The sequence below is a fragment of the Hydra vulgaris genome, chromosome 13 (genome assembly GCF_038396675.1).
Source record: "Hydra vulgaris chromosome 13, alternate assembly HydraT2T_AEP".
Lineage (NCBI taxonomy): Eukaryota > Metazoa > Cnidaria > Hydrozoa > Anthoathecata > Hydridae > Hydra > Hydra vulgaris.
The window spans coordinates 3,094,595-3,115,000 of NC_088932.1; the positions used below are offsets into that span (position 1 = coordinate 3,094,595).

The 20,406-nt window shown below is 26.2% G+C and overlaps 2 protein-coding genes across 2 annotated transcripts in view; both read left to right on the plus strand.

Annotated features, from left to right (window-relative positions):
* Window positions 1-3,207: 3,207 nt before the first annotated feature.
* LOC100197691 (peptidyl-prolyl cis-trans isomerase FKBP5) lies at window positions 3,208-4,679 on the plus strand. Its single transcript, XM_065816845.1, has one exon. It carries the CDS (start codon window positions 3,246-3,248, stop codon window positions 4,467-4,469), a length of 1,224 nt encoding a protein of 407 aa, XP_065672917.1. The 5' UTR covers window positions 3,208-3,245; the 3' UTR covers window positions 4,470-4,679.
* Window positions 4,680-6,804: 2,125 nt separating this feature from the next.
* The window catches only part of LOC101234387 (pachytene checkpoint protein 2 homolog), a 38,849-nt gene continuing 25,247 nt past the window's right edge, over window positions 6,805-20,406 (plus strand). Inside the window, exons 1-6 of the mRNA XM_065816837.1 lie at window positions 6,805-6,908; window positions 7,131-7,290; window positions 15,568-15,691; window positions 18,752-18,807; window positions 19,464-19,504; window positions 19,979-20,028. Of these exons, the coding sequence (XP_065672909.1) occupies window positions 6,823-6,908; window positions 7,131-7,290; window positions 15,568-15,691; window positions 18,752-18,807; window positions 19,464-19,504; window positions 19,979-20,028 (517 nt within the window). The 5' untranslated portion in view covers window positions 6,805-6,822. The remainder of the gene's footprint in view (window positions 6,909-7,130; window positions 7,291-15,567; window positions 15,692-18,751; window positions 18,808-19,463; window positions 19,505-19,978; window positions 20,029-20,406) is intronic.

A 20,406-nucleotide genomic window follows, 5' to 3' on the forward strand; every position in this document is an offset into this window, starting at 1 on the left:
CACAAAAATGGGCCCAAAAAATGGGCCCCCCTGACCCCGGGGGTCGGGGTACGGGGTCAAAACCCAGCTAATAACCTTCTCCACCTCGAGGACTACCCCCATGCCAAATTTCATCGAGATCGGTCCGGCGGTTTGGATTTCTATAGAGAACAAACAAACACACACACAAACACACATTGCCCTTTATATATATTAAGATAAGATAAGATATATATATTTATATATATATATATATATATATATATTTATATAGATATAGATATAGAGAGAGATATATATATATATAGAGAGAGAGAGAGAGAGAGAGAGAGAGAGAGAGAGAGAGAGAGAGAGAGAGAGAGAGAGAGCAATTGAGAAATAAGACAAATTTTTTCAATTTTTTAATAAAAAAAAGTTTAGTCATCTTAAGTTTGGTTAAAAAAATTTATTTATTTTTATATAAAAAATTTATATGGTAATAAAATAAAAATTACTGGTTTGACGATAAAAATCTACGGTTTTAAGAATAACTAGGCTAGATCCAAAATTTTTGCAAATAAACAATTTTCAGGGATCATTTTTTAATTTTATTAAATCAAAATTTTAGACAATAAAAATACTAATTTTATGAATTTAATTTATATAAATATATCTATTATTGTTAAAGTATTAAATCTTTTACTATACTTTGCTTTTATTCAAAAAACAAAAACTAAAACAAAACAAAACAAAACTACTGCAAGTTTAGGTCTTCAAAATACGTAATTTATAAAATGTAACATTTATAAAATTTGAAACAACCCTGAGCAAGAACATAAGGCTCAATTTTTTTTGTGGCATAAACAATATGAAAGTGATAAATAAATGCTGCAGAGAATGAAGTTTTTATTGTAGATTTATTTATAGATTAAAAAATAATGTGCTTTTTTAGTCATTTGATTTTTAGATAACCACTGATTTTATTAAAATTTTTTACGTCAAAGTACTTTTTAAATAAAAAATATATATGCATTTAAACACAATTACCCATGGAAGTCTTTTTATTTATTGAGAGTCTTTAGACTTTTCTTTCTAAAAAACTTAGATTATTCTTATATAAGTCTAGATTAACCAGAGGCTCAGTGTTCGAAAGTACAGAGCTTGTGTTACCAAACACCTCATGGGTGGTTTTGAGTAATAGGAAAAAGGAGACATGATAAAAGTTCAATTTTTGTTATAACATATCTAAAAATGGGTATTACATTTGCTCATAAAAACTCAGCATTTCTTTTTATTTCAAACGACTTTAATGACTGGATGAAAGTGTTACATCCAAACAAAACTTTGAACAATGATTAATTGAACTTTTTTTAAAACTTTAAACCGCAATTACTTTTAAACCGCTTTGAATTATGGTCTTAAATGTTCAGGTTTTTCTTCTGAAATAATTTGAATCTATCTATGAAAATTTTTGAATCTATCTATGTAATAATTTGAATTTATCTATGAAAATTTTCAAAAAATCCGAAAACCCAACTATTTCAAATTGTAGGTTTTGCCTCACTCTTATAAAAAACGACTCTTAAATGCTTGAAATAATTTATGATTATTTTAGTTTTTTCTGGTTATTTTTTAACATGGTACTTTTCATACATTAAATTGAGTTTTACTTGGTTTATAGTTCATGAGTTTTAATTGGTTTATAGTTCATGAGTTTTAATTGGTTTATAGTTAATGAGCTTTAATCGGTTTATAGTTCATGCGTTTTAATTCGTATAAAGTTCATGAGTTTTTATTGGTTTATTAATAGTTCAGGAGTTTTGGAGAGATTCATCAAAGCATTTTTTTTTTTAACTTTTCGATAACAATTTCTAATGACTTGTCAACTCCAGAATGGATCATCTGCATATTTTAGTGGGCTTGACTACGTAATAGTTTCCTTCCGTTAAAAACCGTTAAGTTGAAAAATTTTTATAGGAGAGTGGGGCACCATGATAGATTGGGCACCATGAAACATTGTTATCGTGGAGACAACTCAAGAGTTGCGCCAACTACTTTCACATAGCAAAACAGTCACCACCAGAGTTATGTTTTGAAAAAAATGTTATATCATTTGATATTATTAAGCCTGTGCGGGGTCAAAATCTGTGTTTGTTTTGAATAACAAAGTAATTTATTAGTTTTTAACGTTCATAAGTTTTAAGATATCTTATTCAATGTCTTTCAATAAATAAAATTATTTTGTAAACTACAATCCAAGGGTACTTTACTTCATTAAATAAAGTTATTGAAAAAATAAGTTTCAAAAAAAGGCGATTGTTTTCTATTAGCAAGAATGAGGTAACTTGATACTGCATTTTTGGGGGTTCTTAAAACTGTATAAATTAAAATAAAAAATAAGTTGTTTAACATTTTCAATGCTTGTTGCTTGCGGCACACTCTTATTTCGCGTCATTAAGCTTGGTTTCCAATAGTTGTAGAAATGTTGTACAACTGTTGTACAACAATATTGCTTTATAATGGAAACATTTTCTTGCGTAAGTTGTACAACTTAACGTCGGTTATACAACAAAATTTATGTTGTAAAACAAAGGTTGCGGAAATAGATTCAAACCAATCTCGGCAACAATTGTTGAACAACAAAAACGCACAACTGTTGCACAACATTTCTACAACTATTGGAAACCAAGCTTTAGCGAAAAAGTTTGAAATTACGCGGTAGTCGTCAGAAAAATAGTATTAAAAAAAAAAAGAAATTTCTGGAGTGTTCAGAATATTTTCTCTAAATGTTTTCAAGAAATAATCTCAACATTCCAGAAGTTTTAGTTTTTAAAGAATTTACTTTAAATCCATTAAAAATAATGTTTTTATAAAATTTATCATAAATACATTAAATACAACTGCATATGCAAAAGAAGGACTAATTTTCTAAATTTGATGATAGCAATAAGCTTTGAAATAAAACTAATTTTATGAGTTTCATTTTGTTTATCATTTCATAATTTAATTATATATTTGTATTATTAACTATTAGATATTAAGTATAAAGTTTGTTAAGATATTTGTAATTTATAATTTTGTCAATATGCTTTTAAAGTTGTTTGAGCCAGAGATATTTTTCAAATTTTTAATGTTATTTTTTGAATTGAAAAAATAGTTGCTACAAATACTTCACAACTGTGTCAACTGAATCCTATTTGTTGTACCTTGTTTGGGATTTTTTGATAAATATGTATATTAAAATTTTTTTTTTATTTTTAGATATTGAGAAAATTGCAGAACATATAATGATAGAATCAACAGATAATAGTCAGCTATTTGAAGATATAACACCAAAGAAAGACGGAGGCGTACTTAAAAAAATAATTAAATGTGGTGAAGGAGAGGAAAAGCCATTTGAAGGCTGTAAAGCATATGTTCATTATGTCGGTAAACTCTCTAATGGGGAAGTGTTTGATTCGAGTCGTGATAAAGGTGAAGTTTTTAGCTTTATTGTTGGTCGAAATTCTGTAATTAAAGGCTGGGATATGTGCATGCCTACAATGCTCAAAAATGAAATTTGTGAAGTTAAAATATCTCCTGACTATGGTTATGGAAAAGAAGGTATACCTCCTAGAATTCCAGAAAACTCTACATTGTTTTTTGAAATCGAATTACTAGCATTTGATGATGAGAATGTTACAAATGATGGTGGTGTCAGAAAACGAATTATAAAAGTTGGTGACAGTTCTAATAAACCAAATATTGATTCATCAGTAAAAATTCATATTAGAGGTTCTTACCAAGGTAACTTGTTTGATGAAAGAGATGTAGAATTTATAATTGGTGAGGGGTACCAGCATAATATTGTTGATGGCGTTGAAAAAGCAATTTGTAAAATGAAACGGTTTGAAAAATCAAAAGTGTTTGTACGATCAGAGTATGCTTATAAAGATATTGGGAATGAAGAATTTGACATTCCACCAAATGCAGATGAAATTGAATATGAAATTTGTTTGTTTAAATTTGAGAGAGCCAAAGAAATTTATGAAATGGAATATCCTGAAAGAATTGAAAGAAGCAAAATGTTGAAAGAAAGTGCTGCAAAATGTTTTCAAGTAGCTGAGTATGAAAAAGCAAATGGTTTTTATGAGCGGATTATAAAGATGGTAAGCATTAATGAAAAAGATAGTCAATATAATGAGGGTGTTCCATTTTTAATTACTGCTAACTGTAATTCAGCATTGTGTCATTTAAAACTAAAAGATTTTATTAATGCAAAGAAAAAGTGTGAAAATGTTCTGAAACTTGATCGAAATAATGTTAAAGCCTATTTTCGTCTAGGAGAGGCTATGGTTGGATTAAATGAGTTTAAGAACGCTGTGACATCTTTTGAATATGCCTTGAAGTTAGAGCCTACAAATTCTGCTGCTAAATCACAATTAGCTAATGCTAAACTATTATTAAAACAACAACTTGAAAAAGAGAAAAAACTCTACGGAAATATATTTTCAAAGCTAAATAGTGATTAGTTTCATATTAAATTGTTACAACTTAAAATTGCTTTAATTAAGTAACTTTGAACTATGAGTTTATTAAAAAAATAATCTGTTTCAAACTGACAGTTGTGGTTTTTAACTGATAATCACATAGTTATGTAATTAGTAAATATGTAAAAGTTATTGTACAAATGATGTATAAAAATTGGATTTAAAAAATAGAGAAATCTTAAAGACATTTTTAATTATTAATTTTTCATAACTTTTTTTTTAAGCCAGGGGTAAAAGTTCTGAAAAAATCTGGGGCCTAAAGTTATTTGTGTATTACTTTTACCCAGGCTCCTTAAATCTTGTTTTTTGTCCATGAAGTTCAGATAGTCCTAAATATTTTTAGACCTACAGGACTATAATGTTAGGTAAAAATGTTTTTATATTCATTCAGATCTTAATATCCTAGTTTTAAGATTTTGAGCTAAAGCTAGAAATCTAAACTTGTTGAACATTTAATATTTTTGTATAAAATACCCTTTGAAGCTAACAATTATGCTTAATTTAAACATTTTTTTAAAGTTTTTTGAATTTTCATCCATGTTAAATATACAGGATTTTTGCTAAACTGTATAATATAAAGTTTTTTGTTATGAAATTTAAATCTATGTTATTTGAGTAGAACCCATCATCCATATAGTATATATGCAGTAAGTAGTCCTCACTGAATGTTCTTCTAATTATTTGATCTTGGTCTATTAATAGGTATTAAAAAAAAAAAAGCTTTTCAATTCAACAAATATTTAAAAGCTTGATTTTTAAAGGAATTAAAAGTTACTTACTGTTATCAAGTTGTTTCCTAGCTGATATATTCACAATTTTTGTAAGTGGGAACATTTACTTACCTATTAATATTAAATCTAAATAAAATTAATGGCAACTGAAGAATGTTTAAGAAAACTATTCATCAATTTTTTGCGACTTAGATCTACTAACTTATTATTCACAAATTTGTAGATATAATAAAATATATACTGAATATATAGAAAACTCGATATACCTTGAAGATGGGGGGGGGATTTAACAAGCTTTGTATTAAAAGTGCTTGTCGATTTGACTTTTGAACTTGTTCTTTAAATAAAAACTTTAAAAAAATAATAATTTTATATTAAAAACTTTATCTATAAATACAAAATGAGAAAAAAATTGTTAGGGTACAATTTAATGATTAGACATAAGCCATTGTTTGAATTAAATCTCACATAATATAATTTTATTATCTTGCAAAGTTGTTAGATATTTTAACTGTCAAAACAGACAACTTTGTGGCTTGATCAGACCACCTGAGATTTAAGTCATATTTTGTCTGACTAATTGAAGGCGAACATTTCAATATTACTATTAGAATAATAAATTGTTTAAAAAATTTTTTGTACCCCATTTTATTAGCTTAATTAAATTGTAACTTGTTAAGCTATTACCGTCTTCCTCACTAAAGGAGGATGTGGCAATTTCAACCCATGGCGCTATTAGTAATCTTTTACTATGAGATCACAGATTTGTCTACTCAAACTGGATTTATCTGAACTAATAAATTTAATTTTTAATGTCTTGTTCCAATGGTTATAGAGTAAAATAGGTTTCAAGTAATTTAAAGGATCATCCTAATCAAATTTTTAGGTTTAAAAGATTTGATTAAAAGCATGTTTTTTAGTTTTTTACTTTTGATTCCAAAAGAATCAATAAATTTAAACTTTTCAATTATGGCAAATGAGACACATATGAGGAGTGGACTTGCAAAACCTGATAATTCACTTTTTTGTCATTTCGAGATAATTGGCAAAAACAAAAAATAAATTATAAGTTTTTGCATGGACTACTTAATTTTAACCACTGAATTTGTGATATAAATATTGGATTCTGCATGTCCTGAATTATTTTCCTAATGCAAAATTACAAGAGCTATCCAGTGGTGTGCGCAAGTCAGATTTTTTGAAAAAGTGAATTATCAGGTTTTGCAAGTCCATTCCTCATATAGTTATATTACATATAGTACGTATAGTAGGCACATGTGATTATTTTGTACCAAAACTCCATGATGCTTGCAGTCAATTATTTATGTTAATAAAAGTAAATGTAAATAGGTAAATTAGTGGTAAATGTTGTTTATCATTTACTTACCAAGTACAATAGCAAAAATATTGCTTAAATAAAGTTTAACATTAAAAAAATGCATTTGTTACTCACAGCCATTTTGGTTGCTCAGATAAAAGAGTTTTTTTGGATATGATTGATTTCATGATTGCTTCTTTATTGTTTCAACTTTTTACAAAGGGTGTTGAGTTAAGCTTTAAAATTTTCAATTTTATATTGTAGAAAAATAAAATTAAAAAAAAAAATGGATAAAGTTGCTGAATTAAGTGAAGCGCTTCCGTCTCATGTAAATGATATAGTTCACATTGAAGTATGTCAAAATCAAAAAAGGTGATTTTTTTATGTGGTGGTTTTGATTTTTTGTTGTCTTTATAAATAGGTCATTTTATTTTTATCAGTGTTCCTTCTAATGAATAAAATAATTAGCAAAATTAACTCAATTACATCTATCTTAATACATAATATAGTCATGATATTTTTCAAAGTTATTTTTACTATAAATAATTTAATTAAAAACTTGTTTTATCATAAATTATTTATACTTTGATTTAGTGTAGCTTGGTCAGCTGATATAAAAAAGCATGTATTTGAGTTTTTAACAAAAATTCCATTAAAATATGGTGATACCTATACAGAGTTTTCTGGGGATGATTTTCTAGCTACTAATGTTGAATTCATAAGTATATTTGATGTTGATGGTTCATCGTCTACAGTAGGTTTAATTTTTTTAAATAAACATTATATATATATATATATATATATATATATATATATATATATATATATATATATATATATATATATATATATATATATATATATATATATATAGGGTGACCGTTATCCCAGTTTTTACGTTGGAGAGTGCAGCGCTTAATTAATTTTAAATAGTTTAGCGCTGTGCTCTCCAACATAAAAACCAGGACAATGGTCACCCTATATATATTTATATATATATATATATATATATATATATATATATATATATATATATATATATATATATATATATATATATATATATATATATATATATATATATATATGTATAAATATAATATATATAAATTTTTGCTCTTAAATAATTTCATGTAAAAGGAGGAGCGTTATTTTAACTTTAAGTTTTAACTAGTGGTACCTATCAATTAAATATTAAAAAGTTATTAGTTGCTTTTAACTAAAAATAATTCAAAAGTTATGATGTTTTTATGAAGTCTGTCATTATGGCCAATTTTTTCAAAGTCTGCCATTATAGAATTTGCATTGAGTAACATAAGATCTTTTGTAAAGCTAACTTTGCTAACTTGGGTATCTGACTTTTGACCTGATTATTGAGAAATCCAAAAATGTAGAGAAGATAACCCAATATCAAATTTTTAATGATCATTTTTTGATTTTAAATTGTCAAGCTAAGTTTCTGTTTTCTTACAATGGTTTATGCTTTGCTCAACTCATACATTCAAAGTTCTCACTTTTGAGCGTTTGCTACAAAAGTGAGAAATTTGATCCCCACCACCTACATGTTAGTATGAGCTCAACTTATTTTTTCTTACAGCGATCTTATTCTTCAAGATTTGTGTTTTGTAGTGGCCTCTGAGTCTTTGAAAAATCCTTACAAGAGTATTAAATGGATCGATTTCCTGATGTTCCGTTATATTTAAAATAAAATTTGATGCGACTTGGACAAATACAACATCTCTGCAAAAAAAAAGATTTATTTGGAACCAAAAACTCAACCTAAATATTAAATGATATTTTAAAGAAATGTTTTTATTAGTTTTTTAACTTTGTTTATCTATAACTGTAGTTAGTTAATATTTAGTATACTCCATATATATACTCCTGGATATAGGTTCATTAATTTTATTTAGTGGTTCAATGATGTTCAATTCAACCAATGATCTTTTACCCATGCCTTTTCTAAGAGCTGCTATCATATCTTTTGTTTTATTTAGTAAGAGTTCTAAAACAATTTGCAATTCTTTGACAATTTGAACAGATAATTGTCTAATGGAATGCCTAGCAGTTTTGTTTTTAGGTGTACCAATCTTTATAGTGAGTAATTTTCCTCTTGTTGATATATAAAAGTTGGATCCATATTAGTTTAAAAAAGATCCATATTGTAGAAGTTTTAAAAGTCATATTTGTTTTATAAAAAACACTGTAAGGAAAAAAAATGTCTTTAAAAACTTCGAACATTTTTTGAAAATCAAAAAACTCGAAAGTTTAAAACAAAAAAAATTTAAATTAAAAGTTTTTATATGAAACAGTTATTATTTTTGGATTTTTTTTATAATTAGACTATTTTTTATAATTATTTTTTATAAATAGATTATTTTATTATGTTAACATTTTTTCTTTTTTCCTTTGGTTTTTTTGTTTCACCGAAAAAATGGTTCAGTTTGGTTAACCGCATGGCCTTGATTGAAATACAAAGTTGTTTCTGAATCTAAATTTACAAGCAATGGGTTTCAAATTTTGCTTGAAAATGTCTTTGCATTATTGGTTTTTGTAGTTGATTCAATAAAAGTCAATTTGGCTGCTCCTTGCCAAGTTAATGATTCCCACACTATGACATTTCTACCACCATGTTTTACTGTTCCCGTCATGCAACTTTATCATCCAATGAGATCAGGTTAAATGTGAATTCATTACTCAAAATTACTTTCTTCATGTACTCCATGGGCATGTCAATATATTTCTTTGCAAATAAAAATCTTCATTTTAAATGTCTTAGATTCAAATAGGGTTTTTTGCAACATATTCTGAAGCCTTTGTTATAGAATTTTATTTTGGTCCTAACTTGAGTTGAAATTATGATTTTGTCGTTTCAAAATTTGTCAGCAAATTTTTGAGCAGCTTCAAATCTGTTTTGCTTGATTTTTACAATAATGTTTTGATCAATGTCTTTTCCAGCAGTATCAGTTGTTGTTCCATTCAAGTTATGCTTTTTCACAACGTTGCTGACTGTTTAAAAAATGATTGATGATAATAAGCCTGCTTCTTTAAAGTCTTACTATTATTTACCGAATCCACCCTTAAGTTTTGTTGAGAAATTATCTAATGTTGTTTTACAACACGCATGTTGCTATAAATTTATCAATTTTATTCAATTAATCAATATTTCATGTTACATATATTTTATGTATTACATATGCAAATTTAATTTTAGACATAAACTTACCAAAATTTTACTTTTTTTTCATTAAAACTGTCAAAAAATACTAAATAAAATTTTTGCACCGATGATTATTTTACTTCCTACATAGCACCTGTATGCTTTTTTTTGTAAAATCACAAATACATATAAAAATCTTCATAATAGTAGTACTCTTTGATGTACATTTAAATTTTTACAGTTTTTAGAAAATACGAATAAACAGTTAGGTTAAAAAAAAACTTATAACTTAAAAAAATTGCTTGTGCCTTTTATTTTTTATATTTGTGTGTATGTGTGTATGTATGTATGTATATATATATATATATATATATATATATATATATATATATATATATATATATATATATATATATATATATATATATGTATATATATATATATATATATATATATATATATATATATATATATATATATATATATATATATATATAAGATGCGGTAGTGGTGTAGTGGTAAGAGCGCTCGCTTTGTAAGTGAGAGGTTCGGAGTTCGACTCCCACCACGTCCCTGGAAGTACCGCGCTCAACTTAGTTTCTCCACGCAGCGGCCTTGCTCAGCAAGGTTCGTGTTTCGGAGTTAAAGAGTTGAGAGAGGGTTGCACCACGAACAACAACTAAAAAAATAAAAAAAATGAGTAGCCTCCTCGACTGTAGTGGCCCCCCTCGGGCCTTGGGGAGGTGAATAATCTAAAAAAAAAAAAAAAAAAAAAAAAAATATATATATATATATATATATGTATGTATATTTTAATTTTTGTTATTTAGGTGCCCTAAGAAGACCTTATGGTCTTGTCATAGAGCACCGCAAAAGTGCATTTAACTAGGAAGTTCATGCCTCCTTCCTTACCATGATGCGAAAATATTCCAGAGTTTGTTTCGAACCTGGATCTCCTGCTTATAAAGAAAGCGCTATAACCACTGCGCCACGGCCGCAAAATAATATATAAAAATGTATATAAATAAGCTGTTTTTATTTAGATAAATAAAAACAACTGATTAGCGGGACTATAAATTTCATGCCCAAAGGCAGTCATCAGACATATACAATACAAAAAACAAAGGCAGTCATCAGACAATACAAACAAAAAACGTAAACAAACTGTTAAAAAACGTAAAAATTACTGTAGAATGAGTTCTGATGTGATAAAAAACCTAAGTAAAAAACATAACAAAAAACAAAAAACCGTTATAGTTTACTAGTCTCCTGTGTCAAATAAAGATAATAAGAATTTTTTTGAATGCCAACACAGAGATACAATTTCATTTTTTTTATTCAGTAGGTTTTTACCATTATGTGATAAGATAACATATTTTTAATAGAATCAAAGGTGGCATTTTTGTTGTTAGATTGTAAGGTTTGAAACAATTGATAATTTTCCATTTTATAATTTTATGTTTTGGTCTTTTAAACTCCATATCATCTTAGAGAGTTTGTGTCATTTCTATACTTAGCCGACGCAAACGATTTGAGATGGTCTGCATATCTTAATTTAAATGGTGTATGACTAATGCCAAACTTTACTTTTTTATTATGATCATGATGACTGGAACTTATGGTTGCTTGGTAGACAATATTATTAGGCACTGGTTGGTAGACAATATTGATAGAACACTGGTTGCTCAAAGGGCAAAACGCTTTATTTAGGCAGTTACATTGGTTGGTTTTTATTTGATTTTCATGGTGCAAAATTTTGCAAATTTGTGATAGACTTTAAGTTAGGCGTGCAACTGTAGGTGATCTTTATAGAATTTAGGTTGAATACTTTATGTAGTTTGTGGCCAGCTGGAAAAAGTCAATTAGGGCTAGAAAATGGTTTACTATGTTTGTTTTGATGTTTAAGCTAATCAGAGGGTTATACCAAATGTTATTACGGTTATGATGCCTTTTTTGTTGATTTTTTTTAAAGCTTCTTCATATGGTGGAGTAGCCTTTTTAAAGACAATTTCATTAATTGACATGGAAGATAATCTTTGTTCAATATTGCGAGGGATTGCTTTTTTTGTATAATTTACATTCAAAAAAGTTCTTATTATCGTTATTTGACACAGAAGATTAGTTAACTATAATGGCTTTTTGTTTTTTGTTTTGTTTTTTATTTTCTATCTTATTTTATTAGGCTAGTTCTAATTATTTGATAAAAAAAAATTCAAAATTTTTCAACTCAAAAAATACTTTAAATGAAAAAAAGTAAATTTAATTCTGCTGCATGCTTAACTTTTGAGCAGCACTGTATATATATATATATATATATATATATATATATATATATATATATATATATATATATATATATATATATATATATATATATATATATATATGTATATATATATATATATATATATATATATATATATGTATATATATAAATATATATATATATATATAGATATATATATATGTATATATATATATATATATATATATATATATATATATATATATATATATATATATATAATATATATATATATATATATATATATAAATATATATATATATATATATATATAAATATATATATATATATATATATATATATATATATATATATATATATATATATATATATATATATATATATATATATTAGGGGTATTCAAAAAAAGTGAATTTTCAAATTTAAAAAACCATACCCCCTAAATTTGGGGCAAATATATAAAAAATGAGCCTCACAAAGTTTGAGCGCTGTCTGTTCACTTTTGACCCCCCTCGAGCTAAGAATTTAGGGGAAAATTGACCGAAAACTGGTCGATATCGGGCGTCTTGAGGGAGGGGCAATTCTTTTTTTTTTTCAAATTTTTTTTTTCTGCTATATATATATAGGCCTATATTTTTGTTTAAAAATATATGGTTTTTTCCTTACTTCTCAAAAATCTATGTTTGGTGATATTGAAAATCATGAAAATTGGTATTTTTTAAAATATATTTTCTGTTATGCCTAATGTTATATACATATATTTTCGTGTAAATTCTGATAGTTTAAAACTTTGAATTTTTCTAATAAATACAGATTAGTACATACAATAAACATTAAAAATGAATGAAGCACAACTTAGGTCAATGAAAAGGAACTTTTTATTATAAAAGAGGCAAAACCAGCTATATCAGGTATAAACATTTTTATTAATATTGGAATTATAATGAGTCATTAGTTGCTAAAAAATTTATTTTATTTATAAAATATAAATTTTTCTATTTAGATATACAACTTCCAACAGGCTTGGATATACTTCAACATTTAATATATAACCAACAATGTCGATCTGTATCAATATCAAGTATTATTGCTTGTCCCCCTAAAAAAAATTTTTTTAGATGTTCGGAGAGTTGTTGTGAATGTATTTTGTTTAAAATCAAGAGACCCTGGATTAAAGCTGGATTTGATGTGTTAACTGATTTAAGTTTAGTTAAAAAACTTTTTAAATTGCATAAGTCTTATTCCAACTTGAAAAATAATGCAAAAAGGGGAAATAGTGGTGATTTGGCTAAACAAAACGAGTTTGAGATTGAAATGAAAAAACTTTTTTGGGCTGGTAATTCTAATCTCAAAGACACAATCAGTAAAGATAAAAAAAGATCACTAAAAGACAAGATTGAAGATCTGAAATTTCTTGAAGATCAGGAAAATGAAAGAAAGTTTGTTATTGGTTCAGAGGATATTAAATATAGAAAAAAGGTATTCAATACTTTTAATTAATTACTTTAGCTCTTTCTCAAGCTCTGTTAATTCTTTTTTCCACTAATTTTAAAATTAAAAACTAAAACTATATTTTTTCTGTTAATTAGGCAAAAGAAAGCATCAGGAAGAAAAATCGTTTACAGCCTAAGATTTTGAGAGATGATGTACCCAACGTTGAACTTATAGACACAATTCTAAGCGATGATTCTTCAATTGAATCTGATTTCGAGCCAGGTGATTGGTATCATATAGAAGTCTCTGAAAACCCAGACACAGTAATTGCAAAAATTCCAAAAGATGTTTTTGCTGGTAATGTTTCACTTACTGCTACAGCCTGTGATATATCACCAAATGTTTTACAGAAGGTAACAAATGCAATTCTATATCAATCAGGTGCTGATCTTAAAGAAGTTAAAAGCAGTCAGTCTACGGCATATAGAAAAATGAAAAAAGAAAATGAAAACATGGTAAAAATTTCAAAAGAAGATGTTAAAGCAGCCATAGACACATCTCCATATCCATGTATAATTCATTTGATGGGAAGACCTTGTTTGAGCTAAAGTTTTGGAAAAAGTGAGCGCAAGGCTCCCCTGTCCCCCTGTCGTCACAATACCTAATGTGATAACACCCTTTTCTAACTTAGTAGATTAAAATAGTTCTTAAAAAGGCTATTAAATCTTACATGATTCCATAAATTTTTTAGATAAAACATGAAAATAGAGCATTTATAATTTAGGATTTTTCAGGGAAAAATGGCACTATTTTGGCATTTTACAACCAAAATTTTGGCATTTAATATGTAGAAAGTTCTGGCAACCTTGAGCAAGCTAAAAAGAGGTTGAGGCAATAGCCTAACCTCTCCACATCTATCTAATGCACAATAAAACCTGCCGGTTATCACCATTAATAAATCAGCAATAGAACAAGAAGATTGAAGTCTGTATTGATGATCAGAAAGTAAGTTATTAGACTCAAAAAGATAAGAGATTAAGCATATATAGATCAGCAATTGTTTATTCATTTTGCTTATCTTTATAACATTAGCCTTTTTCAGAATTATAAGGAAAAAAAAAAGGATAATGAAAGAAAAGATTTCTGCCCCAGCTCAAACCCTCATTCGATGTAGCAGCATTTTGTTGCAACAGGCTATAAGATAACCAAAGTATGTACTGAAGCCCCTGGAAGCAGGCTATTTCAGTATGACATTAGACATGTTATCTAAACACTCATTTATAGTTACATATATGTAACTATAAATGTGTGTGTGTGTGTGCACCATACACAGAATTTAATTTATTGTTGTCTCCACAACCCTAGTTGTTTTATTTGTAATAAAATAAAACTGGATTAAAAACAGCTTTCAAAAATTATTTTTAGTGATTGATCTCCTAAACATTTAACAAATCAGTTAACAGCAACAAAAAGATTTTCTTTAAATGTTTCATAAATCTAAAAAAACAACCTATAGCATTTATTTTTTATGTACTGGTTGATACTTAACATCACATTGACTTTTTGTTAAGGTTTTTTGCTTATGGCAATCCTTTATGCTTTTAATGTTTTAAAATATTAAAATGTTAAATTTTTTCCAAGGCTTGTGATCATAACCTCTAATCTTGCGTGTTTATTGTAGGTTTGTGATCATAACCTCTAATCTTGTATGTTTAGTTTTGACTTAGAGTAGAGATAATTATTAAAGACTTAAATAAAAGTTTATAGTTATAATGATATCACTCTTTGCAATCTCCACAATCAACAATATCCACAATCTTGCATTATTATTATTTAAATGGGTAATATCTTTAAGAATATTTTCTTGAAATATATTATGGGTAATAAAATCTGATTAAATATAATTGTGTATTGTGATTTATATTGCTAAAATATATATAAATAAATATTACTTAATTATCATTTCTTATTGAAATAAAACTAACTAAATATTTTTAACCACAATGAATGCCTAGATCCAGTAATTATGGTAAAAAACTATAATAATTATTTCTAGACATTTACTGTCGTTTGATAGATATAAGTGAGGTTTTTGTCAGATATATTGTTATTAGCTGAATAGATTAGTTACTTATTCAACTGACTTTTTATTAACAATATTTTTTTATTAGCCAATTGATAAGTTGAAGTTTCAAGCAGCCATTCATGTTTTTCAATTGCATACAGAAGGGGCTGCTTCAGAAGAAATCGACGAAGATGAACTATCTGCAGCAAGCCATTGGATTCTTCCTGCAAGTAAATATATATATCTATACATATAATATATATAATATAAATATGATCTGATACTGACCTCTAACAGTTTGAGGTCATTTTTCTTAATTCCATGGACTATATTTATATGTATATATATATATATATATATATATATATATATATATATATATATATATATATATATATATATATATATATATATATATATATATTTAAAAATTAAAAAACATGATGTAAATAACCAATCGAAATAACCAACTGTCAAAAAAATATATATATATATATAAATAAACTAAAAGTAAAATTAAATAGATAAGTTTATAGTATAATGTAAAGTTTGTTTATTAACTGAGGGACTTTCCCATTTAATGCTTCTTTTATCTTTAATTTGTGTTTGGTTGGGGCATTATCCAAAATCTCAAAAGAATCACAGTTAGCCAAATTTTTGCAATTAAGAGATAAATTTAAGTGTTTAAATATATGAGATTGTTTATCACTTTTAAGGTGCTCATTTATTCTAGTTGCCAAGTGTCTGGAGGTTTCTCCAATATAACTGGCATTACAGCCAGCACAAGAAAATTAATAGGCAACATGAGATTTAAGCAGTTTAGGAAGTGACTCTTTTAAGCAAAAACAACCTTGTATTTTATTAGTAGTGAAAATTAATTTTATTAGAAAATCCTTGCAATATTTATGAACAATTTTTAAAATTTTCCTTTTAATGTAATTAGAGTACATTCCAATGTATGGAAGCTTAAGTATCTTATATTTATTCTATTAACAATGTTAGAAACAGATGGGTTCATTTTCTTATCAATATAGGATTTAATTTCATAGTCAATAATTTTTTGTGGAAATTTATTATTTTGTAAAACTAATGATAGATTCTTAATATCTTTATCAAAACCAACCCAAGAATTCTTAACTTTAAATTTACGATCAATCAAACAATGAACAAGTCCAAATTTGTAGCAGGAGGGAATAAAACTAAAAAATTTTTGTAAAAGACCTGTAAACGTTTTTTTGTGATAGTCGAAAAAAATTGGATTTTTTAATAAGTACATCTAAAAAAGCAATCTGGTTACCTTGTTCTTTTTCCATAGTAAATTTCAGATTTTTATGTTGTTTTTTGAGGTGTTTGAAAAATTCTTGAGTTTCATATTCAGAATTAAAAATAGCAATTATGTCATCAACATACCGTTTATAAAAAAAATGGTGCTGTAAAGGAGCAGTTATTGGCCCATGTTTGTTCATGATATCCAACGAAAATATTAGCTAAGGTGGGCACTAAAGGAGAACCCATAGCAACACCATCTTTTTGATCGTAATATTTTCCGCCAAATAGAAAATGTGAACCGCATGTGGAAATCTGAAGTAATTTTTTAAAGTGAATTTTTGAAAAACGTTTTGAGTTAGTTTTATCTTTATAAAATAAATCAGTTGCAATGTTGATGGTTTCCTTAAGTGGAATATTCGTGAACAAACTTTCAACATCATATGAAACGATAAATTTATTTGTTACATTAATTTGTTTTAATTCTTCAACAAAAGAAAATGAATCTAAAGTGCAAAATTGTTTAGGTATATATGGAGACAATAAATGAGAAAGATGATTAAATTGTTATTAAAAAGATATAAACAACAATAATAGTTACTATAATATGAATGATACAAACATACATATAACATATATATACATATAAACATATAAACATATATATATATATACATATAAACATATACTTTATAATAAAACAAAGTAATGCAAGAATAAAAAATGAGCCTGCGGTTCAAACACCATTATGCTTATCTATTGATATTCACAACATTGCACTAAGTTATTGATTATAGGATTAAAAAAATTGGAACTATATGGAACTATAGGAGTGAAAAAAATAATATTAAGTTATAAAAGTTAAAATTTATGTGTACTGAAATGTATTACTTAGTTAATTAAAAGCATCTAGAAAAATTTAAAATATTGTTATATTTAAAGCCACAAAGAAATTTTTTTGGGGGGAAGGGGGTACAGTTTTGTTGCATAATTTTATTGATAAGGGATTCAGTAAAGCATAGTTTGTTAATAAGAAGGGAGAGGAGGAGGTATCAAAAATTTTTTCACTGAAGTAGGGGCTAGATCTAAAACTGTCAAAACCAACTTAGTTTGCTAAAACCAAAAAATTAAAATATTAATGTATTTATCATGCATTAGATGGAACCAGTAAAGCAAAGGCTACTGCTCTTGACATGTCTAAGGCTTTTCATAAATTATTACACTAAGATGTTTCTATATAAATAACAACACTCTTACTGAGTCCAGTATGTATATTTTTTCGATTATTATTCACTACTGACTTCTCATAGAAATAATATATACATTGTTTATATGACTGTATGTAATACAGTCATACATATACAATCATATATGTACAGTTCCTTACAAAATTAACTAATGCTAAGGTTACATCCCTTTATCCCTGTCCGCACAAACACATCCTTTTATAATTTAAAATGTTAATACCTCTTAGCTGTCTAAATTCAGATAACTATAAGACATCTAATTAAGCTCATTTTGTTGTCTCATTCATTTGTTATATTTGTCGTCTCAAAGATGACTGCTATTAGATGTCTTATAGTTATCTGAATTTAGACATCTAAGAGGTGTTAACATTTTAGATGCTAAAAAGACAACTAAAAGTTGTGTTTGTGCCGGCTGGGATTGTGCTGACCATTTATTTAATATTGGTTCCATTCTCTACCTCTCTAAATCTCTATATTCTTGTATGGATTATGATTGTCATATTTGGGTTTGTTTGTTAATGATGAAATAACTACATATTTAAAGCAAATGAAGTTTTTTTTAGATTAATTTTGATTCATTGAATTTGAAATATTTGCATTTAATGAATTATCTCACTTTTTTTGTCGGTTTGTGTTGCAATTGCTTGATGCCTAAATACTTTTTAGATAGCCAACCCCCTTCCCCTTCCCGCCTTTTCTTTAGTTTTTAGATCTTTTGTTTTATAAATTTTTTGATCATGTCTTATTACTTACCCTAAATTTTATAATTTATTTTAGCTGAATTTCAAGGAATGTGGGAAAGTCTTATTTTTGATGTGGAAGTCAAACAGCAGGTAGACTAATAATATATAATTTTAAAATAATTTTCAAGATTGTACACCCTCATAGTGACACAATCTTATTTAGGGTAGTGCATACATATTTGAGTTGGTACACCCTCATTTAAAGTAGCTTATGATCAAATTGAACTATATATTTTTTAATTTTTAATTAAATTTTGGAGTATTACAGATGTTTTTCAACATCCTAAAAACAGTTATTACTATCAGATATTTTGTTCAGAGATGGATAGTAGCATTAATAGTAGTAAAAAAAGCTACATGCAGAAAGTTATGTTTTAAAAAATTATCATTTAAAAGCTCTTTCTAAAATATCCTTTATAAAAATTAAAAATTATTTAAACACTATATTTAATATTTTAAGATATTTTTAGAATTCATTACATCTTTATTTAGTAATATTTTCTTTTTGTAATAATATTTTTATACATTGTTGAGAATCTTCAGATCAAAAGAGCTGAGTTCAAATGAAGCATTATTCTTGCAATGACTTTCCTAAATAAAAACCACATAAAAAAAAAAGAATTTTAATGTGTGGTGTATATATTATATGCAGGGTGTGCCAAATAATAATGTTAAATAAATAAAGTGTTGTTATTTATGTATTTATATTAAATATTGTTTTTTAATCATTTTAAATTAATTTTTAGCTATTAAACTATGCGTCGACTACACTTCTTTTTTCAGATAGGTATTTACATCGATTGTTTTTGTAATTAATCTGCAATCCAACATTTATTAATTTAATATTTATTTGATTTATTTATTTATCAATTAATAAATTAATGGTGAAATTGGAATAATTAATACTAGTAACTAAAAAATAATAATTGAAAATGAACTATTTTATTATTATGTAAAAAATAATCTAGTCAAACACAGGAGAAACAATCACTGATAGATGCAGAAAAAAAATTAAAAGGATTGCAATATTTTAGGACTTCAAATCCCTGTAAATCATTTATTAATTGATTCATTTTCACTAGTTGTTATTTATAAATCTTTCAGATTTATTTATGATTGGTTTGATACATTTCTTATTAATGTTTCTGGATTTCAAAATGGAAAGTTTCTCATTATAACATTGTTTTTTTTTTAGTTTTATGGAAGATACTAATTTCAAATATGTTAGATTTCTATTCTAATGCAAAATTATTTGTTTTAGAGCTGTGGATTCTAATATAATATCATGGAATAGAGTTATACTTTTACACGGTATTTGTTGTTTATTACAACCATGTGTTTAAAATTTTGAAGTTAAAATCAAAACTTAGAAATTATTGTTAAATGATTAACAATCATAACTTTTTATGTTTATTTGCTTAATGCATGTAATAACCATGTGACTAATGCCATGTGACTAACAACATATATATATATATATATATATATATATATATATATATATATATATATATATATATATATATATATATGTATATTAGGGCTGCGGAAATTAACGATTAATTAATCAATTAATCGCTAATTTATTTAATCGATTAAAATTTCTTTAATCAGTAATATTTCGATTAATTTTTGCCAGTTTTCCGTTACTTATTATTATTATTTTTTTTTTTGCATGTTTCGTAATTT